Source organism: Halichoeres trimaculatus, unplaced genomic scaffold (genome assembly GCF_033239565.1).
Source record: "Halichoeres trimaculatus isolate MK-OKI-2021-1 unplaced genomic scaffold, fHalTri1.1 fHalTri1_scaffold_5, whole genome shotgun sequence".
NCBI classification, from domain to species: Eukaryota; Metazoa; Chordata; class Actinopteri; order Labriformes; family Labridae; genus Halichoeres; species Halichoeres trimaculatus.
The window spans coordinates 14,317,730-14,341,285 of NW_027437183.1; the positions used below are offsets into that span (position 1 = coordinate 14,317,730).

General features: G+C 39.2%; 1 protein-coding gene across 1 annotated transcript in view; it reads right to left on the reverse strand.

The window, feature by feature from the left end:
• Positions 1-23,556, reverse strand: part of ipo11 (importin 11) — a 135,677-nt gene that overhangs the window by 100,109 nt on the left and 12,012 nt on the right. Inside the window, exons 5-12 of the mRNA XM_074670879.1 lie at positions 22,004-22,207; positions 14,073-14,205; positions 13,748-13,806; positions 9,223-9,271; positions 3,634-3,704; positions 3,285-3,477; positions 1,422-1,574; positions 166-209 (exon numbers count right to left, since the gene is read on the reverse strand). Coding sequence (XP_074526980.1) covers positions 166-209; positions 1,422-1,574; positions 3,285-3,477; positions 3,634-3,704; positions 9,223-9,271; positions 13,748-13,806; positions 14,073-14,205; positions 22,004-22,207 — 906 coding nt within the window. The remainder of the gene's footprint in view (positions 1-165; positions 210-1,421; positions 1,575-3,284; positions 3,478-3,633; positions 3,705-9,222; positions 9,272-13,747; positions 13,807-14,072; positions 14,206-22,003; positions 22,208-23,556) is intronic.

A 23,556-nucleotide genomic window follows, 5' to 3' on the forward strand; every position in this document is an offset into this window, starting at 1 on the left:
TGAAGTATTGACTTCTGTGTGTAAAACCACCACTGGGCACATCCAAACACAAAGACAGCTGAATTTCCTACCAACAGTGAAGACCACTCTTGTTTTCCCACTGTTCAAGTAATTCATGTGACAACAAAACAAGCTTCTTTCAGTGTTTGAATTCTCTATACTCACCCGTAGACTGTATTTCCAAGAGTCTCCTCCTGTTTCTTCAACAGCTGAAAGAAAAAACAGGAGGGAAAGAGAAGACAAGAGAAGAGCTGTGAGTGGGTGTCTGTAGAGGACAGGCAAGTTGACATTGCTACAAGTCCATACCCAAAGTGGAGAAAATCTTTATCGGTGTCTGAGGCAGCAGTGTACACCCTGTCTGAGCAAAAAGTGCAAATGTATTTCTCCACACTTGTGTGTTGCTCTCACTGACTGTGGAAGTGAATCCAAAAGTCAATATTCTCAACTGCTGCACTGGACCTTTGGTCTGTGCTTTATAAAGTGTTGTATCTCAGCAATCAGTGTCATTAAATCAAGCCTGCAGGGGCACTGAGCTACAAGCAAAAGAAAGTCTGTTATTGACATCTCAATTTCTGCCACGGCTTTAATCAACACCAACATGTGTACTCTCTGACCTATTTCCTAAAAGAAAAAGTCAGAAGCAGCTCATTGTAGCAAATTTACAGACTATTGCTCCTTTACATATATTTACATTTAGTTTTTATGTTTGTGGATCGTTTTGCTTTCATCTTGGTCCAAGAAAGACTTAATGGAAAGTTAAAAGGCATGGTGGCTAAGAGTATTTTTGTTTTGTAGATCATGTGTTTAGTTAAGGTTTTGTGAGAGAAGGAGCAGATGCAACAAGACTATTCTTCTTTCTACTCCTATACCAATTATTAAATGTGCCCAGTTAAAGAGCTGGAGTGGATATGCATGAATGTAGTTTTTATTTATTCATTTATTTTGTCAACTTTTAAAAGGCTTGGTACCATGTTCTTCTGTAGTTCCAACTTCATTCTTTGTTTTAAGTTGGCAGGTCAAACACTTCTGTTCACACTCACAGGAAAGGACACCTTGGCCCAGTTTTATTTCATCCTTGTCTGAATTGCAACACTGGAGCCTTGGGTGGCTGACACACTCAAAAGCTATATCCTTGATAGCCAACAGGGTTTAAGACAGCATTTCAGCTAATGTGTTCCCCTCCAATTGATTCCTTTTACTGTGTAATAGTTACTGGAATAATTTCAAAAAGAAATCTCTCCTTTGCCCTCTGATTCTGCTTTCATATACTGATACTTGAATATCCATCCAAAAGTGTAGAACTTTCCGACTCTTCTTTTTCTGGGTCATCCAAAGACACATCTGTCAATTCTGCCAGTCGGCATGCCCGCATAAGTCTGGACATTTAGATTCAGTCTGAGTATCTGCTGATGTGCAATTACCGAAGCTCTCAGGGTCCTCCTCCCACATTGCCAGCTCTTCCTCTGTGAGAAGGAAGTAATGTGAAACAAGTCTGCATCCAATCTCTGTCAGTGTGGGGTGTGTGAAGAATGCCGTCTTGATCTTGTGAGCCTCCAGACTCTCTGGTTTACTGTCTGAGGGAGGAAGGGTAAACAGAGTAGGAAGGGAAAAAAAATGATGAAAAGAAAGATGTTTCCAAAAAATGAATCACTCATCATAAGACAGTCCATACATCACAATTACAATTTCTAGAAAAATAAAAATGGTAATTTCAAAGTACATTCAGTATGTAGGAAGCCAACATCAGTCAAAACCAACAAATTGCGTGTCCTTTCATTTTCAAACCCTCACTTTACCTGTGGCCCCTGACCCCAGTGTCACTGTTGGTGCAGTCCTTGGAGTTCTATTCTAATGCTGTCAGACACACAAGAGTCCTCCTGTCTGTCTAACTGACTGACAGCAGGAACCTTATAAATAACTCAGAAGGCTGCTCTGGGCTGTTCTGCATCTGTCAAGGCTCAACCTCCCCTTAAGCTATGTAAGCTTTCTGCTTACAATTCTCAGTTTTCTTATTTGGGGCTCAATCATTCATCTGTTTTTATTTATTATGACACCAAATCACAGCAAAAGTTTTCCCTAACGCACAATCAATCATGTAGAATAAAGAGGAAAAAGAATGCAATCCTGAGATTTGGATGTAGTCCAGCACCAAAGCGTACTGTGTAACAATCAGCAGTTTTAAAAGAGCTGGATGATGTATTTTTAACAAAGCAAGAAAAATAAATAAAAATGGAATTGCAACCTTCTCATTAGTTAGAAATATGTGTTTGCTGTATTGTTGATGGGATTTGGTAAAAATTAAATTTATTAACCAACTCTGCCACTCTGTATCAGGTCACAGGCTTCATCGCCTTGAGTGGTTGTAGATCTTTCCAGTCGCTCCTAGAGGCATTTCCCCATGCGGCTAACAATCCAGGAAAAGGAGCTGAATAGAACCAATCTAGACCCATTGCCTAAGTTATGCCTCCTCGGGTGTAATGATCATGCCAAAGTTGAGCAAATGTTTATTGAGAGCATATTGAGAGCATAATTTTAAGCTCAGTTAATCTGTAATGCTTAAAAAGTCACTGACCCTCCTCCTTGAAAACGCAGAAATGACGGCAGTAACTGCATTAGAATGGATGCTTGAAAACATAAAGCAGAAAGATGTTACATCTGAGGGACAATGGGACAATATTAGCCGGTACATGTGGGCAGATAGCTTGTCAGGATGTCAATGGACTGTCAGCACATATCATTTGCATTGTGGCTGTAATGAAATCGTGATGCTCAGAGCATTATTGTAACTCCTTTTGCTATCCTTTCATCAATGTCTGGTCTTTTTCGCATATTTTCATGTCTGTCTCTAGTTTCTTTTGGTCTTTAAGTTTTGAAAGTCAATTTTAACTTAAATTCTTAAAAAACAACCAAAAATTATTGTTCAACATAAAAATCTTACACCAGACCCTGTGCTTTCAGAACAAAGACCTTTGCTGTGCTCCACAGCTAACGAAGCACTGGAGGCCTTTGACAACTTGAAGTAAACACAAGCTACAGAAAGGTATAATAAAGCTCTCAAAACAGCCAGCTTTAAGAAGTAGGCAAGTCCTCTAATGCCTTCCTATCATAGAGTGAGAATTAAGATAAGAAAGTATTCTTTTCTTTTGAAACTTCCGTCTCCTCCTACATGCCTGTGACTTTCATCACTCATCTAATGGCCTTTTCAACTCCCCTGTGTTGCAACTTCCTACATCCTTTATTTCCTCCCATCTTTCCGTCTCCTTCCCACAGACTTAATAACTTACCCTCAATGTTCTTGGCAGGTTTGTAGGCATCGTTCTTCACAATCATCTTGATCAGATTCATGCACTGAACAATGAAGCGTTCGAAGGTGACTCCCTCCCCTGCAGGTGTGAACACGTAGGTGACAGCAAATTCAAGGGAACGCTGGATCAGAGGGATAAATGCACATGGGTGGTACTCCAGGAAGTCTAACAACTGCACAGGAAAAAAGCACATGCAGAGGAAAAGACAGACACAAGGGAAACAAGGAGTGACAAGGGAGTCAGATATTAAAACCGCCTGAAAGTTCAAGCAAATATTCACAAAAAAAGTGTCCTTTTATAATTTATAAAGAACCACAGTTTAACTTACAACTTTTGTGTATAATATGATCGTCTTCTCCAGCTTTTCCCTGCATGTGCTATCTGGACCAACCTGTCGACCTGAAACACAAATAAAACACACAGCCCAAAGCCAGTATCTTTATTTGTCAATTGGTCACATTGTATGTCAGCGGTCTTAATTCATTTAGTTGATGATACTCTTTGACACCAAAAAAGGAGTATAAAAAGCTTATGATGAATACATAGATTCACAGACAGCATCGTGTTTATTTTCTTCACCTCTTTTTAATCTGCTCAATGTAAATAAAATGGTTTGACACATAGCAAAGTGTTACTTTATTTATTCCCATGGAAGTTTAAATTAAGGATTACAAATGAGATTTCCCCTCAAAACAATCATTTAAGTCTGCTTGCTTGAACTCCTGTGTTGACGAAAATGAATGCTTTTGTTTTGAAATCACACTTTTAGTACTTCTGTTTGATATTGTGTTACAGGACAAAATAACAGTCTAAAGTTGAAATGCTTGATATTAACAGCATCCGTTCAATACACAAAAACAAACACTGTTTGGATTCAAAGTTTGAGTATAAACATTAATCAAATTATCTACAAGCTACAGATTAACTGGCATTGATCTTAAGAGCTACATGAAGGTAAAACACCAGATCTTTGAATGTAAAACTTCTCCTTTGAAAAAACAAACTTGCCACAACAGCTAAGTAGAGAAATTGTGGAGGACTGAGCAACATTCAGCTCTACAGAAACTATATTTTGAAAGGGGTGAAAATGATTGGAGCTGAGTTGTGTTCAGGAGAGTACTTTAAGGTAAGCTGTCAACAGCCTTCAACGTTAGGATCCTTCCTCTTGAACTTACCCCCTGCTTTTCTCAAAGTTCCAAAGCTGGAATCTCACATAACAAGCAACTCATCATCAGATGAAGAGAATTAAAAATGAATCTCATTCAAACCAAAACTTCTGTCTTTGACATAAATCAGTATGTTATATCCTATCAGGGATAGAGGTTTGAAATTTCGTACAGCCATGATGGACTCCTTTTTAAGTATCAATGGTGTGTGTCAGAAGAGGAAAGATAAGGAGTAAAGTTTGAAGAGATGAGAGATGAGATGAGAAACTCTCCCTTAAAGTCAAATGCTCACTTCACTCTGCTGCCTTGAAAGTCCCGTGGGCCTATTACAAGCATTGGTGTATTTAATAAGCACCATAATAAAAGGAACTTGAAAAATGACCATGAATGACTCACTCTCTGTGATGTAAATTTTGCCTCCATAAACCCACTCATGATGCTAGAGCCTATAAAGATGCCCCTTGTAGTTTACTTCCCTGTCATCCCCATTGATGAAATCGGCACAGAGCGTAACACTCCCTGGCAATCCTCCAATCACTTTCGAACAGCCAGGGTCATCTTCTCCACTCTCCCTATACAGTCCAGCTTTCTTTTCTATCAGCAACTACAAACTCAAAGCGACAGTAGGATGATTAAAAAGTTAAGTGGCCAAAGTTTGTTTTGTGCTGCTTCTTTTAAAATTCTGTAAAGATCAGCTATAATGGAAATTAAAGCAGAGCCCATCAGACTTGTTGGCTTTGTGCACGTGCCCTTGCCTTGTTTGCTCTTGTTTACTGGCTGGCAGGTGATGGCAGCTGGTAATGTCAGCAGTCATCAAAGTCTGTAAGGGTATACATTGAACAGATAACTTAAGTTTAAAGCAGCAGCAGATAAGACACTAAACACTGAAACTGAAGGACATTTTCCAAAAGACGTGTACCCCAGCAAAAAGTTTGGTGACTGACAGAAGTAGATAGCCGCCCTCGGTCTGAGGACAAACATCTGACAGGAAGAGCCAGACATCTGAATGGTCCACAAAGACTCACCAAAAAACACCTGTTTATATAGCTGACCTTATCAGGCTGTGCAGAGCTGATATTTTTCTCTGGCCCATCTGTGAGCTGCCTGTCCATTTCCCCTATCTGCCAGGCCCAAATACCAGCAGCACCCTGACCCTGTCTACATCGCCATCAGCAGAGTAAATATTGGAATTGATTGTAGTGGCTGATATCTTAAATGATACTTTTTTGTTAACATCTGCTGTTAAGGCAGCTCGTAGAATCATGTCCGAAATGTATCTTTACCTCACATTGTATTGTTGGGAAGAACTTCTGAGGAAGGGAGTAAAGAGCCCATTGGTCAGTGAGACCTGAGAGAGGAACTGAGCAAATACAGCTCTCACCGCTGTCAATTGAAGAGCTTTTACTCATCAGGTTTTACCACTGTAACAAGCTGCAATTCAACCAGAGGAGCTAAGGTTCAGCCGCTGCTCCAAAGTTCCAGCTGCTACAACAGGTCTCCCTCTGGTCAGAGTAACCTAACGTGTGCAGTACACACATCACTGGTTGTCCAATTACTAACACTCTGGCTGTTTCAACTTTGAGTACAGCTTCCCTCACAATGAGGACAACTCGGGAGACTACAGATCAATATTAGGACATCTGGTGGACATCTCTTGCAATGTTTGTCGACTTTTCATACATCATTGCGGTTTTTCAAACTTTCTAAAAGACTGAAGTTTAGAGAGAGGCTGCTGCTTGAGGGAGCTGACAGCATGACAGACAACAGAGGGCGGTGGGAGAACAAAGCCAATGAACAAGAGAAAAAAAAAACTCATTTACTGAAATGTTTGACTGAGTTTACATTCTTGGGCAGACATGAGTGACAATACATCACTCAGAGTCTGTACTTTAGAAGAGTCACCAAAAAAGGGAGAAGGGATGGCAGTCTGGTTCCCTTGGTAAACTCAAAACTTGTTCTTTGGTGTAGCTTGTTCTATTTGATGATTATCTGCAATATGTGACAGTGTGTCATGAAAAATGTGTTGACACAATGATATTCAATAAATAAACAAATGCTGAAAGGTTTCTCATCTATCTTCTGTTTAGCATGTTTTACAAAAAGCTTGTTTATTATCCTACCTCTCCTGAATCTATAATTCTTGTACTTTTCAGCAAATATGGTGGCTATACTCACAGTGGCCCCAAACTGACCCAACTACCCAACTCAGGAGAGGAAAACTGCTGGGTAGTTGGGGTATCATTTGATTCGCCAAATAGTACGAATGCGTGGGCCTTAACTAAATAAAAAAAAATACAAATCAGGATTCAATTCTAGCCTTCTACACACTCTTACATTGCTTCTGCTTGACTCTACTTTCTCGGAGGGACTGCTCTTTGTCAGAGATACTTATAATTCTGACAGGAACACAAGATCATAACAATTCACTTATTATTCATTTTCCTGCCTATCAACCTCACATGCAAGATGGATTGATTTACATAGCAAAGGGCATATGTTACAGCTGTCGGGGTAACACCCACTTCTAAATATGTCTGATCTGCTTCTTTTTCCTGGTGACACTAATTGGTTTGGCTATCTGGTCACATCCACTTAGAGATTTACAAGGTATATAACGCAGCTTATAACCAAAGGCATAAACCAGTTGAGAAAAAAAAATTATAGTAAGATGATTGGATTGAAAGGTTTAAATTGTATAGCTATTGATAAATCAAACATTTCAGTTTATTTTTAAGCTAAAACACAATATTCTGTACCAGAATTTTTTTTATTTGAGAGCTTTTTTGATACTTCACACTGTTCCTTTAGTGCCCCATAGTGGTTTTATGATTGACAGCCTTAAAAAAATCTTGTGTTCTTTTGTCATGCCGGTGTTTTAGAAAAGCCTATTAGGTGGGCGCCTGTTGGCTATGGCTGCCTTTTGCAGCAGCTCTTTCTTCTTTGTACGTTTCTTTTAATTTTTTCATCTCTTTTTCGTCATCTTTGTATTTGGAGTGAATCAGTACTTTGTATGGCTCATTTGTTGGTCATGGACACCAAACTTTTTGTGGCTTTTGGCAACATTTGTACTACTTTTTTCTCCTGTGTTTCTCTGGAGATCCTACAGGTAACCATGGCTGCATTGTTTACATGTGAAATCAGCTGTTAGCAGCCTGTAGCATGTCAATGCTAACTGGTGTAATGCTTGATGATTTCCCTCAAGGTGAGGAGAAGGAGATGAGGACAACGTGCTGGTTCTCAGGTGTGAGCTAAGAAATGACGACATGGACCTGTCCTACCATCCATCGTTACTGGGAACGTAAGATCTATTTCCTATAAGATTGACGAGCTAGCTGTGCTAACCGAGCAACAGAGGAAATACCAGAAGGCAGAGGAGCATCATGCTATTCACAGACATGGCTAACGGAGCTGACATCAGACACCAACGCCACATAGGAAGAGCTTCACCTGCTGTGGACAGGATCTAGGAAGCAGAGATGGAGCATGACTGAAGAAGCTCAGTCCTGGACCCTGTGGAGGTGGAGGCTGGCTGAACTGAAGAATGATGGACAAGCTGTCAGCATCTATTTTCTTATGGACCTTTTTGCACTTTCTATACACTTTCTTACATTTGTTTTCTTGATTGCTGCTGTGACTTCAATTTCGTTGTACTTGTTACAATGACAATAAAGTTCTATTCTATTCTATTCTACTCTTCTAAATGCATATTGGAACTGATGCATCTTTAAGGCTCTGGGCCCCATCAACTCATTGCCCTCTGGTAGCCAGCCCTGTCGGGGGGAGGTCTAGGAGCAGATCTTGGTATTTTGGGCGGACTAGTGAATCAGAAATGAGATCCTGCGATCCTGCAATGAACTTGTTATTTTAGTCATTTTGTGAAGATCTCGTAACAATCTTGTGCTATACCTCAGAATGGACTGTTTTGATAAGTTTACAGACAAATTGTGGGATTTCTACAACATATGAACATGTAGTAGTTTGAAAATTTGCTAAATTCAGTATAGAAATACAGCATTGTTACGTTATTTCCATGTTTAAAACAATGGTAAAGCAGAACACTCACTCTGTTAATTGAACATTACCTTTGAAAGGTAACACTAGAAGGTGAAATGTATAGCCTATGAATATGTATTTCAGATCATTCTCAGCCACTGCTGTAGAGCACTTAACCAGACAATGAAAATGATTGTTGCTTGAATGACAGCTGACCAATTACAGATCTGCATTAATTTCACCTCTCCTTTTTATTTGAACAGACTGAGAGAATGATAACATCCCTTTATGAACTTGATGACAGTTTTGTTGCTTTAGTTTAATGCTCGCGCTCACCAGTCAGGGATGAGTTCACCATGAATTTTTTTTAAGAAGAGATATCTGTCTCATGGTGTCTTTAACCTGCACCCCCATGATGTAACATTTTCAGAGACTTGCCCCTTGTGCCAGACTCCAAGCTTTAAATTAAGTAAAGAGAGAGCACAAGTTGAACTAAAAGGTCTTCTGATTTTCATTGATTTGGGAGATAAACTCTTAATAAGGATGAATAGGACAGAATGACTCAGCATGAACCTTTTAATTTGGACACCTAGATCATTCCGTGTGATTATGAGACCAAGACTTCATCAGAAGTATCTTTGACTTTTAAGTAGGTGTCCTTTGCATGCATTAGATGAAGCACCGGTAGCTGAGTTTGTTTACTGAAGGGAGAAGTCTCGGATCAGAGATTGAGGACAGAGAAAGAGACAAGTACTCACAGCATTCCAAGAACTGTTTTAGCCTTTCAAACACTGCATTCAGGAAACCCTGAAAAGGAGGAGATGAAGAGAGGGTGAGATAAAGTTTAATCTCTTTGACATTTCTGCAGTTGAATCCCTCATGATTGCTTCATCTGTATTGCCCAGAAGCAGATATATTAACAAGGGAATAACTTAAGTGTGTGTGTGCGGATGGGTGCGTGGGCACACTTGCCTCTGTACTTGGGCATCTAAATAAAAGTGCCTGCTACACAGTATGAAAGAGAATCAATTTTCTGTAGCCTGGTGTAGATGCAGCTTAGCATTGGAAATTAGATGATGGATGAAGATGCTATCTGTTTAGTTCTGCATTAATGTTCAGCCATGGGATCAACAGCAGTGTCATTAATCACACATCCAGCCAACACAGCCGAGCCACAAACTATTGCAACGAGAAGAGAAAGAGGGGGTCACTTGCAGGGGAGAGCAACAAAGAGAGAGGTGGGAGATGATGGAGAGCAAAGTTCATCTCAGGTATTTCTTAATCTACTGGTGGGATTTAGATAAATTCAGAGAATAAAGATGGAGGAAGTAGAGGGAGGAAAAATACATTAACAGAGCACGCAGAAAATTAGACACGACTAATGCAAGGAGAAGTGCAAAACAGACATTTTTAGACCAATCAGTCAAGATGAAAGGGCTTTGACAGCTAAAGAGGAGGAGACGGGAGGCTGATGGCACTCTAGGGAAGGAATACACAAGGATGAAGTGAAAGTAAATGAACGTCTGGAAAATGGACTGAGATGTTAGAAAAAATGAAAGAGGAGACAGATCGGTGGGCATCAAACAAGCATGTCACAAGTAATAAGAAAAGTTTTCAGAGAGAAAAGACTGTAAACAAAAAAGTCCTTCTGAGAGAATTTCAAAGACAGATACATTTGAATCAGACTTTATTTCAATGTTTCAGCTTGTACAGTCAAGTTTGAGTTTGGATGTTTGGGGTCAGGACCATGTAAATCTTAAAGCAGTGATTCTTGTTTCTCATGATCAATCTATTGTGATGCATTTCAGCTAGATATTTTTGTGCCTTTAAACAACAATACACAGACATTTTACTGAGGATTTAGATTCAGAATTTATGACCGTAGCAGTACTTTAAAAAGGGTGTTCAGTCCTTGTTTTGCTGTGTTCCAAGTAGTGCTGCACGATTATCGCTATCACAATCGCAATCGCAATGTCAGCACATGCAATTCCGATTTTTCTCCATGATAACCAAGCAAGTCTGTAGACACATCATGACACAACTTTTTTTATCAAATCACAAGCACAATCGCAATCCCAATATTGTACACCTAATCACAAATCGCACCTTTTCCCCAAATTGTGCAGCACTAGCTCAAAGCCACTTCTCCAGCAAGAGTTTGACTGTAAAAATGCCCAGACAGCTCTTGTTGCATGTAAAGACACTGTATGGTCTACAATCTGAGATATAAATGTGAACGTCACCACCTATCACTTCAGGGCCCTGACAATCCTAGCAAGCAGAGTTTAAACAACCAATAACAGACAGCTGTGTCAAGTGACATCTTTTCTAAGCTGCATTTGAACACCATGAAACACTGTCAAAACAAAGGATGATGTTTTTTGGCTGTCAGAGGGTAAATAGTCAGTTTGATGTCAACATTTTCATACCCCAGGGAACATCAAGAAAATGTGAGCACAAGAAATCTCTCTTGACACAGCTCTTTGTGAACATCTCCACACTTGGTAGTTTGGTGCCAAAGATGATGTTGATGACAATGGCATTGATGATGATGATGACTTTGAAGTGTCATATTAAGAATATGATGTTAAGTTTCTGTGGTGGTGATGATGACAAATATTTTCAAAAAAAAGGACCAAAAAAAGTGCTTCATCAACTAGCAGCAGCATAAACCCAGCTCCTTCAGCTTTATAGTCTGACATTTGGGTTGTTTTATTGCTCCAAAACATGAGGTGATATACCACATATGTTCACATTAGGGCTGAACAATTAATCGATTTTAAAAGGATGTTACAATGTACTAGAATGCAATTTTCAAATCGCAAAGGCTGCAATTAGAAAAAAAAAAAAGTTTCATGTACACAGACCCGGAGAGAATATGGTAACTTGTACTTGTTCTCCCTTAAAACCAGCAATAGTCAAAACGCTTTTTTTTTCTGGCAGAAAAAAAAAACCTGTGGGCAACAAAGATCTATCCAGTAGATCCTAGAGCCATACCCCTTGGTCCCTTTTTTTCTGTATGGTTTGTTACTCTTACTAACAACTTGAGGTCAGTAAAATTTCAGTGTTCCTTTTTCTTTTCCAATTAAGAAATGCAAAAAAACTTGTTTAAATGCTATCAGTATCTTTTGTTGGTAAGTCATACTATAAAATGACTTAAAACTTGTGTTAAGTAAACAATGCAGAAGATAAACATCCCCCCCAAAAAATTGTATGCTAAATCACAATCGCAATATTGGTCTAAAAAAAATTGCAGTTACATTATTTTCCAAAATCATTCAGCCCTAGTTCAGATAGGGCATGAAAATCCAAAAATCAAAGCATTTAAATCAATACTGAATCAAATCGATGTCAAATCGCAACCTAAGGAATCAAAATTGAATTGTGAGGTTCATAGCAATACCAACCCTTACTGTGGGGCAGTATTAAACTGAGACAGTTTCATAACCACTTACAAATTCTTTATGTTAAGTTTGATAAAATAACACTGTTCTCTAGCCGACACACCTTTGCCTGTTTGTTTCAACAACAACTCTGTGTCTGCTCTTTTAGCTCAAGGTAATAAAAGTTTGAGCTAGACACATCCATATTGAAATCCAAACACTATTTTCTATTACATAACAGAGCAAAGCAGCAAAAAACTAATACTGAGGGGAAAAATGAGACACGACTAAAATACAGAAAACTATGATATCAATCTGAGATAGGTGTGTGCATGACTCCAGGATGTTCCTTTTTGTGTTAAAAAAGCAGCCAAAGAGAAGCTGAGAGAAAGCCACAAAATCAGCTTTGTTTACAAGATTACACTGCCTGCTGTTTCGGGCAGTAAATTAAATCTCAAAAATGTCTTCCAGGCATAAAATAGCCCGCCTGGAATAGTAATGTTTGTTTTTAAAGGGTTCCACAAAAAGTCAGAACTTTAGAGATTACCACTGCTCTTTCTCCATTCTTATAAAACCCAGCATTTAGAGGTGTGCAGATCCAGTTAATTCTACAAGAATAGAAGGGTTGCTTAAATTGAAAAAGTAGAAGATACAGTTAAAACCAGCTTTTAATACACTATGTCCTAAATTATACAGTGAAAAGTGGAAGTGGGAAGCTAAAGTAGGAAGTAGTGGACCCGGGATAACAATAGCATATACATCTAAACATGAAATATTAACTCTTAACCACTGTGTGTGCTCACTGAGCTGGAATAACAAGGAACAGCTCTGGCAAAAGACATTTTAATATGACAAGCTAAAAGCTGTCTTGTTAGGAAAATACTAAAGCGCTACAAAGAAAATGATTTTTGTTATGTTATGATCAACTCAGTCAAAAATTAAAAGAATACAATTAAAATGCAACAAATCTAGATTGTTGCTGCAATGATTAAAATTTAAAATTTAATCAAGCGGGTAAATTAAAGCCACTGAATTTAGAATGATTATTCAACTAAAAATGCAAGCAAATCACACCTCTGTGTGATGTCGCTTTCTGAACAAATTTTCCTGTTAAAACATTTCTATTTTCATATGACAAAGAGCTACTATCAGTTCTTGTGAAGTCTTCTAGTCTCTCCGTTACTCTGACTGAATTACTAACAAGAAATTCTTTTTCATCTCTTTTATTTGCTTTGACATGACGTGACAACCCTGATAAATAATGCAATTCAAAACTCATATGCCTTTATCACAGACTGGGATGTTTGAACTTTCCTTCTCCCCCAACCATAAGTAAGCAGCATCACATGACCTCAGGGTGCACAAAGCAGAAATGTAAGTACAGATAGTATTGTGCCCCAAATCGTCAGTTCCAAACCAAAAAGTTAGTATCCCTAGAGTCAAGGGTACTTTTTCTTGATGTGGGTGCCCACTAACATATCTTGTTCGCTTTTACCACCATGACCTACCTGCCTTAAGCACTGCTGTCCTTTCACTGATTAAAACAGGCTGGAGTTCAAAGAGCAGGGCCTATCTATGCAAACGACTCCATTAATTCTGAGCTGTGGGGGAATCCAAACTCAAGTTGAAGATTTCACCACAGAGATTGAAATTAAATTGAATTACCAGTTCCACGAAGATGGACTTTTTTTTCCCCCCTCTGTGAGAGCGGGAAAAAGAGCCCATACGGAACTCTTGACTCTCTGAGCGGAGTAGGATCTCAAGGCACTTTCAATCTTCATGGCCATCCCCATTTCGTACAGTGATTGCTGCCATTTTTCAGCTCAAAAACTCCAACGGTGAGAAAATCTACGCTTCTAGAGATTGAATGGGCAGACACAGCTGAAAACAAACGACTCACCATGACTTCCATGTTCTGTTGTGGCTCTTGAAATCCGTGTACTGTCAACTTGCGAAGCACTGAGGGAAAAAAGTAAGCAGGAGAGTCATTCATTTAACATATAGGAGGCTATTTAAAATCTAATAAATTGAAAAATGTGTTTCCTTAACTTTATGCTAAAGGCTGGAAAAATAAGATTTCATTTTTCATACTGTTGTAAGGTATTTTCTCTGTAAGGCTGAGTTACTTGCTATCCCACAGTGATCGATAACTGCCCGGCTTTGCCTGTAATGCATGTGTGTCTGCATGAGCATGTGTGGATTTGCGTGCCTGCACATGCTGCTACCTTTCAGAGAGAGCAGAGTCCTCTCCAGTGAGCTGAGCGCTGCCGCCCCATCTCTGGCATAGATCTGCTGGAGGAAGCAGTCCGTGTGATGGCTCCACAGGGAACATGCAAAGCTGTAGATGCCCGACGCCAGCTGTGAAGAAAAACAGTGCAGTCAATCACACATGGATAGATTATTCCGGATGAGTGGTCATCTTTTTAACGGCAGGCATTTGAGGTCAGTCTGGTTAACACATGAAATAAATCCCAATGAGTTCTGCACAGTCAGTTTATGCCTGTGTAAACCACACATAAACTGTCAGAGTCATGCCATTTACACTCAGACAGCAGCACTTTCACACAACACACCCACACAGAAAAAATGCACGCAAGAAGAGCAGAGAGGGGCCTTGGGGGTCACATGTTTAATTTAGAATGAAAATTATATCCCTAACGCAACCACTGCCATATCATTATTTGGGCCAGAGCCAATTTCATTTTCTATTTAAATGAAGACATTCTCCTTTAGAAGGGAAACAAGATCATTAGAAAGGGTGGAAAAAATGCTCCTTGTGCCATCAGCTGTGTTTTGCATAGTCTGGGAGAGACGATCAGACAATAAAGGACAGTTAACAGCAAAATAATGGATCAGGACTCAGATTGTGTTTATATAAATGATAAACAGAACAACGGAGAGGTTAAAATTGGAGCAACTATAAATACTTTAGACTTAAAACATTTTAGTGTGATAGATGGTTCAAGAGAAGGTAATTTTGATACTAATTCCAACCATTCCCATCCCTGATCGAAGGTGCTTTGATGACTAGCTTTTTGGCTAGGTTGTACTTTTGATGACTAGCTTTTTGGCTAGGTTGTACTTTTGATGACTAGCTTTTTGGCTAGGTTGTACTAGCACCTAGGTTGCACCTTTAGCTGGAAAAAGCAGTGCTTTTCATGGACAAGTACTTCATTTCCTATGAGCACAATCACCTACTGTCACAAAGACATAACTATTGTCAAGACATGCGTTTCTTTTTGGAGGCCAAGGAGTGGAGAGTGGATCTTTTAAACACTAGTTTTCTTTGTTCAAGAAAACTATTTGCAGGACAAGCATTGAGATATTGTATTATTTAACTTTAACTTGCTAAACACAACTTTGTGAACTCAATTTGTTCCATAGTTCCCTAAGAGTTGTCTGTAAATCTTAACATTAGGGAATCCTTATTATGTCATACCAGTGCTCATCTACCAACACCAACCTCACAAAGCAGAACCAACTTAACCTGGCTCTTCATTTTATTGATAGACTCTCAAGTTTAAACAGACCACTGCAGAATAACTGCTGCATATGGGCTGGAATGGAAATTATCACAAACTAAAGAGCTTGTTTTAGCCAATGCTTTATCAGTCCAGCTGATCAGATTTTTTTATGCCCCCAAATCTGAGGCGGAGTATGAGTCATTTGATTTTGAGTATCTGCTGATAATGAGTTGTAATCCAATACTTCTACTCCGACACATTGCGTTCCTTAAATGACAGTCTTGTGAGCTAATTTTATTTATATGTATATATAAAGGAATAGTTCCATGTTTTTATTGCAGAAAAGAACAGATCTTGCTTCTCACTGCTAAACTTTGAAGGCGGGCGTAGCATCTCTATATAGTGTGCTCTACAAGCTGTAAGTGGATTTGTGTTCTCATGGGAAAATCTAAATTATCCATGAATACTGGGGAATGGCATTAAAAATGAACAAATTTTGACTAAAAAGTGAGACTATTTTAAGTATGTGTCAGTAAAAGTGTAATTGTAACACTCCAGAGAAAAGACATGTCTGACTATTAGAAGAAATTGTTAACAGCAGAGCCAAAAGCAAGTTTTTCAACTGATGTGTCTAGTAGAGTAAATCTGAGCGTGGTACAGTGACGTATGCTTGCTGAAGAGAAATCCCCACTTTGACAGCACAGCATCAGCTTTGATAGATTTTTTACAGAAAACTGCAACACTGGCAAGTTTCTGCTATGGAGAGATTTCTCTAAAGCTCAGCACTCTCTATTCCTCAGATCACAAACTAATCCACGGCATGGAATCTAAAATTAATAAAAACATGGCTGGGAAATAATCTCTACTTCCGTTTCTTGACTCTAAACTTTGTTTTCTTCTTTGAGGAGATCAACGACTAAGTGATGTGAATTTGTCTTATCACTGTTTTAAAAGGCTGAGTTGGAAGGAAAAAGGTTCAAACGTGACTTTACCACCAGAAATGTCTGCTTATAGTCAGTGTGTAATGTTCAAAAATACTTTTGGATATTTTAAGGCATGCTTGCATTCAAACCACGTAACAACTTTGGAGGTGGAGGTGGATTTAATCTGAACTCTGGTAAAGTTTATGGTTTGTGAGCCCCTCTGCCCCTGCTCCCTCCTTTCCATTTCCGTTATCATGGGACAAGAGTTGAGCTCCTAAATATTATGAGTTTGACCTGCATATATGTGGGTACGGGAAAGCAGAATTTCGTTTGCTATTCTGACCTACAGCAAAAAACTGCATTAACCTCACATGCACCTTCAAGCATGACTCAAAGCATGAGTCACTGAGTTTGACTTTCATCCTATTTTTAAAATAGCCAAACAGATATTTCCAGTCATTAGCACCTGCAGACAAAACAAGTATAAATATAGCCAAATTAAATAAATATCTCACATTATTATCAAATACCAGAGACTTCTAATGGTGTAATAGAGCTGTCATGAGTAACTTCACTCATTTAGACAGAGATTGCAATAATTACTTAACAAACAATAAGGTTTCTTTAAATAAGATTGAAAACATCTTTGTTGTACAACTTAAAACACATGTGAAAAGCTTATTAAGGAAATGTGGATAAATAAATATTTTAGGGATTTGGATGAAAAGGATCTAAAAATAAGATGAAATTTAAAAGAGCTTTGACAAACCTACCTTGTCAAGCTCAGGGATCTTACTATTCTCAAGATACTTCATAATGGCATGAATCAACCCTGTGATGACTATAACAGTACACAACCCTGAAATAACGTGATAGCTAAACAGCACGTGATTCATTCAGAAAGCAATGTGAATACATTGCGTGGATATGGAAGAGAAAAGTATAAGACAGCTTTTCCAACAAATGCACAAAGGCTAAATGTAGGCTTGAAAGACACTGAGTGATGATTCTTCATTGACTACCTCCTTTTTTGGCAACAGAATTGTTATTTTGGATTTATATATTATTTGTATTATTGTGATCCCAAAATGCTGGTTAACTAGTTAGCTGGAGGGTCCAATCCAGGCAGGCCAGGGCACTGACATCCTCCATGGATGTCAAAGGGCAGAGGTTTTGGTCTTTGGTTAGAAAGTGTGGCTCTGCTTCGAGGACAGGGAAAAGACCAGAATACAACTTTGTTGGCAGTCATCAATGACTCCACACATATTTTTTTCACCTAGCACCAACGTTGCATAGGTGTTTGGGGAAGTAAACCCTTGACTAAGTTTGAATGTAAATAAAACAAAACAGGTCTTCCGATGGGCGATGACAGTAGTGGAAAATCAATGGAACATTACACTTGACAGGTGCACCATCCATCCTCAGCACAGGCGTGCAAAGATAAGCTTGGAGAGTTGGCAGTGTTAGCCCTGTCAATGTCAGCCATACTCAGCAATTTCCCTCTTTTATTCTGCAGATTGTGATCTCATGTTAAGTCGAGTCTTACTTATTTTTGCTTTCTTACTGACCAGTCAGCTCGTCTGAATCAAATTTGAGTTTAAATGAGGAAATTATTGCCTTCAAGACTTCCATGATATTTAAATGATTAAAATGCGTTTGATTAGCATGGCTGGAGCCTGAAAGTGAGATTTTTTTCAAGACTCATGCAATTTGCACCACTACAGCAAAATTTATATTATGGCAGCTAATGATAAACTGCACTGAAAAAAAAGCAAAACGCCTCACTGCAAATTACTGCTCCATTACGTACAACTTTACAGGTTGATGTACTTTTAAAGTGGCATGACAGAGGAGAGTAGTCAGTTATTTAGCTGGCTGAATTGTGCAGGGAACCATATAACTTCTCGTAAATGGGTTTAGTGAATTGTTGCTGAATTATTCAAGAGAGAATTCTGATGAATCTTAGAATGGATTATTTTTCTTATTCATGTGGTGTATTAGGGTGTGTGTGTGTGTGTGTGTGTGTGTGTGTGCGCACACATGAGCTGGAGCACTCATCACTTGTGAGACCTGTGTGTATCTGTGTGTGAATGAACAGTTTGTTCACCCACCATTTGCCACTGCAGTCAGAGACAACAGGGAGGCAAATTTTAGTAAAAGCAAACAATTTCCTCAATTTGCAAGATGATTCCCTTTTTCAGCAATATTTTGCTACAACTTGCAGACAGAAGTCACAAAAAGTGCAGTTCATTGCACTTGACAATCTGTTTATGAATACCAATGCCGTGGGATATTGCTCCTCTAATGCTGTTGAATAGTAAAAAGCCAGGAGCTGGTTCTCACCTGCATTGTTAATCTCCACACGTGTCGCACATTTTAGAGCCGAAAAGAAGCAAACAGGCCCAACATAATAGTGTTGCTGGATCTTTACAAAAAGCAATGTCTTCCGGGAAAGGTATTTAGAAAAGTTGTTGCTCTGAGTAACCTCTCCATCAGTTTTTTTTTTCACTAAGGAGAAGCAGTTTGCATTGCATCTCCTTCCTGGAGAGAACATTTTACAATCTAATCTCAACAAATCATCTGTGTTGGTTGAAAAATGCAACATCTTAGAATGAGGGGAAGTGTTGTAAAAAGATGGGAGGTCAGGGTCAATAGTTAATACAAATAATTACACAAAGGGTACATCCGCAACAAGCAAAAATGTGTGGTTCTGCCAATTCTGTGAATGTTCATCTGTTTATCTGTGTGGGGACATGTTTGTATTATACTTGTAAACTATAGTGACAATTACACAGCACCTGAACGTGAGCCACTGAGCCATGAAACACAAGAGAGAATACATATCATATCCTGGATGAATGACAGCGCCTGATATGATGCAGCCTGTTGGGAGCAGCCTTGACACTCCTGTGTTGAGATCCACTTTGATACAGACACCCCCTGAGTTACATTCATTTTGATATGTCAGCTCGTCTCCCATGCTGCTGCTCAGGGCAAAATCAGCCACTGATGTGAGATGGCGGATCCACAACCACTGTGGAAGTGACAGACTTTCACTCAACTTTTTCATCCGTTCAGCTGCATTAAGACACATTTCTATTTAGACATCAGCTTGTGGCACAACAAGGTTTTACTAGTGTGGCAGTTAGAACAACAAAATCAACCACTTTCTCATAACCTAGCAGGCACCAGACATTTCTCTCTACATCCAGTTCCCTTCTCCCTTTTCCTGCTGTAATCTGCATCATTTCTAGGAGGCTGAAATCACTTTTTACTTGTTTATTTTGTCCTTCCTCTTTAATACAGCCTCAACTTCATCTTCACAGTGTTTGCAACATTACTTCACTCATACTACTTTTGTGATCCCTCCTTCCACTATCAGCAGCCCTTAGTTACTTCAATCAGCTCCTCTACACACCCACACTCTGCTGCTTCTTTACCCTTTTTTCCTCTTTTATCAGATCAGATCAGAGTCTGGCAAATCAGCCAACTTCACAGCCAAAACCTAGACAAGTGCCCTTGTTAAACAGAGAAATGCGCTACTGTTGGCGCCTCATCTCAAATGATGCAGTCAACGTGGTCTACCAACTGTTTTAGCACAGTTGAAGGACTGGAGGAGTGGACACAGTCATCGAAATCAAGTGGACACACTTAAACACCTACACGCACGTCTACAGTGCTTATGTAAACAGTACGGTAGTACTACATAGAGTGAAAAAGAAATAGTGTAAACATGGAAGGTGTAAGAGTAGGCTCAGACATGAAGAGGTACTTCGCTGACAATGTGTAGACTTTGAATAAATGTCAGAGGGAATGTTTTGGTAACCAGTGACTAATCAGAAAGCACAAGTTCTGTTATGTCGTGATGTAAAACTGTATTCCTGTGAGTTTTTCTTCAAATATATTTGGAATTTGGTGGAATAACTTTGAAAAGAAGGCATAAAAACACTCGAGCTCTTGTGCTTTTGAAGCAAACTATTCAAACAACTTGCAAAGTAAAATACACACAAAGAGACAAAGGCAGAAAACAACCAACAACTGACATTTTGAACTTATGAGCAGCAACACTTTTTTTCTTTAAAGTTATTTTAGAGGTCTGTTGCTTGTTTTAAAGCTTAAAAAGGACTCCATACATCAGATATCAGTGACTTAGCTGTTTTATTCAAAATGTTCCTTCTGTGCCCCACACAAGCACTGGCCAGAGCGCTTTCAGTTGTCATGTCCCAAAACTTTGGACTTCACTTCCTCTCGATAATAAAAGTCCTCTTTCTTTCTCTTTTAAAAAACATAACAAAGAAACTCAAAACTCTTGGTATTTGAGTATTGTCAAAGAGGGGCTTCAGTGTTTGTGTTACTGTAGATGAGTCATGGGCTGAAGGTGGTCGGCCAGCCAATCAATGCCCTTGTTGTTTGTCCGCCCACAATCACACTAATGTACTAGCTGTCTTGTTCTGTACCTATGGTGCAAGCAGCTGAAAGGGTACAAGCTCCTTTATTGCAAATAGCTGTCATCTATAATGTCGGGACTCACACCAGGTCCTGCAGGCATCTGTTCAAACTACGTCCATTGTTTTGAGTTTATTTTTACACTCTGGCACTAAGAGCTGCATGTCTGATGTAAGGTGCCACATAAATAAAGTTGGGTTGAGTGCAGTAATCATCAAAAACACTCCGACCCAAGTCAAGCCCACCTGGCTGGAGCTGAGCTAAACACTGCTGCATTGTCCTCTGTGTGTCACGTCTTCACAATGAGCGGTGTGTGTGCACAAATGCCGGCCAACCAAGCTGGTGGTGTCGTGACAGGGCAGGGGGTGCTTAGCATGGACCATTTAGCGTCAAAGTCATCAGTGATTCATTTGAAAAATGTACTGTTTAATGGGGCTCAGGCTGCCTTTGTTCCTCTTATTGCCTAAGGGCACATGTTTTGGCGTAGAGGAAGCCTTTACATAATGTCCAACTATTTGATCTCAGTCAGTGCTAATTATTTCCACTTGTCTCTCTGTCACTGTCCTTTTCCCTCTCTACTGGCCTGTTTGATCATTTTATTACCCAAGTGTTCCCCCGGTATATTAACTATTACCAAAGTATACTTGGCATTATTTTGTTTGGTCTGTCAGGAAGAGGCAGGGTGAGCCTGTGCCAGTGATAAAAGAGACTAAAGGTTTAGTCATGTGTCTTCAAGTAATAAACACAGTGCCTTCCCTTAAGTCTTTTTAAGACAGCCACTCTTTTCAAGTCTTATTTCCTGAATACAGGGGATGGCAAAGATGAAGACAACTCGCTTTGATTCACTGCCTTTTTGAAAGAAGTATTACCTCACACAAACAGCCTTCCCTCTTACACAATCTCTTTTTGCACATATAACCAGACACACAAACATGTCTATTCCCACACATGTCAATCAAGCTCAGGTCAAGCATGAAAGTGGAACCCCCAGTATGCACAGAGAACCCGTCTGCCACAAGCTCTTATTTGACATGTCGTATAAAGCAGGTAAACAGCATCTCCTTCAGGAGAAATATGAAACTGAAATATAACATTGTCAAGATAACCTTACAATTAAAATATTCCTGATCAGAGGATGTTTAAGTTGTATTTTTCCTAAATCCACCTTTGAGTAGTTCTGCTCAGCTATTGTATTGGAAAAGTAGAAACAAAGCAGACACAGAGATATAATGACAAACTTTGGGGTTAGAATAAGCAACGTTCTGTTACAAAGCTATAAGTAGCTGAAAAAATAAGATAAAAGAGCGAAAGCTCTGAACTCACGTCCTGGAAAAGCCGCCTGTCCTGTGCCAGTCGTTTGGACGCAAGGGTTTTGGTGACATGATAGAAGGTTAGGAGTGCTCGGTGCTGCTGCAGGCCATCCTGACCCTTCACGGACTCGAGCAGAATAGGAATGAGCTCTGGCCACTGCCTGGGGCAGTCCAGACGGGCCACCTTGGCTATCAGTACTGCAATCTGGGTTGCTATCTGTAGAAGGAACACAGAGAGGAAATAAAAATGACCAGAGGCAGAGCACAGACGCAGCAGAAGGTGGTTGCAACAAATGAAAGTTGATGGGCATCCAGAACATTCTGGAATGCTCCCAAAAACACAATGTCTCAGATATATCTTACCCGTGCTTTTGATGCAAAGGACAGAAATAATTACAACATCATAATGTATGGAGCAATTGGAGCACACTTTATTGTTAAGGTGTGCATTTCATTACGCGCATATTCACAGATTACACTTCTTGGATTATGCTTAGTATTGAGTGTGTCACATGACCTTGTCATGCATTCACTTGTCATATTTATTGACAGTGTACAACGTGTACTTGCTGAGCAATCAAAATATAAAACTGCCCTTTTCTTTCACATTGACTGAGAGTTTGACACTTAATCATTCAACATAATTGCAGAGGTCGAGTGTCCCGACTGATAAGGACACTTTATGGCCCAGCAGTTGGTGAGCGCTGTTTAACAAACGACTGACAGCTGTGCTACCATTTGACTACTAGCTTTGATGGATGTGTTCCCCCACTCACCACGTACACCTACAGTTAGTTTCATTGGAAAGCGATGGGTCATGCATCCTGTTTGAATACACGCTTTTGAGACAAATATAGTATTTGCATAAACATCTGTTTGAATGGGCAGATGTACATCACATGGGTCTGGTGCCTGGTGGTAACAACAGATGTACTCAAACAGATTCCAGTTTATTATGTGCACTCAATCGAATTTAATCCAGCCCAGCAATGAGTTCTACTCTTTATTACATCCAGCTTTAGTTGAGAAAGTTTTGCAGAGTTGCTGCCACTTTACAATCATTTTTAAATCTGTGCTGGGCAGTGATATCGATCTGTAATGTGATAAACTGTGAGTAACAAAGCTTCACCTGTTTCTGACTGTGGAAAACACTCTATTCATACATGACACTGAATTATCAGTAATGTAAGAAAAAGTAGTGAAATTTCTGAGAGATCAACAAGTTTTGTTGTTGTTTTTTGTAATGGCAGATTCATTTCAAAAAATCTATTTATATAGCCTAAAATGTATTGGCATTACAAAGATGTAATCACAATGGCATTATGTTCACTTCAACTCCTTTAATCTACATCATTGTTTTATAGCTTTAATAAGTAAGAAGCAAGAAAATGAGAATTTATTCCACTGTCTATACAAGAGTGCATGCTTCAACAAACTTCAGACATAAATATCTTGTTAAAATTGATTTACTTCTCAGAATAATTGCTAAATAAATTTCAAATTATCAATGAGTCATTTGGTCTGAAAGAAGCCAGGCGAGGTGACAAAAGTTTTTGGGACTGACAA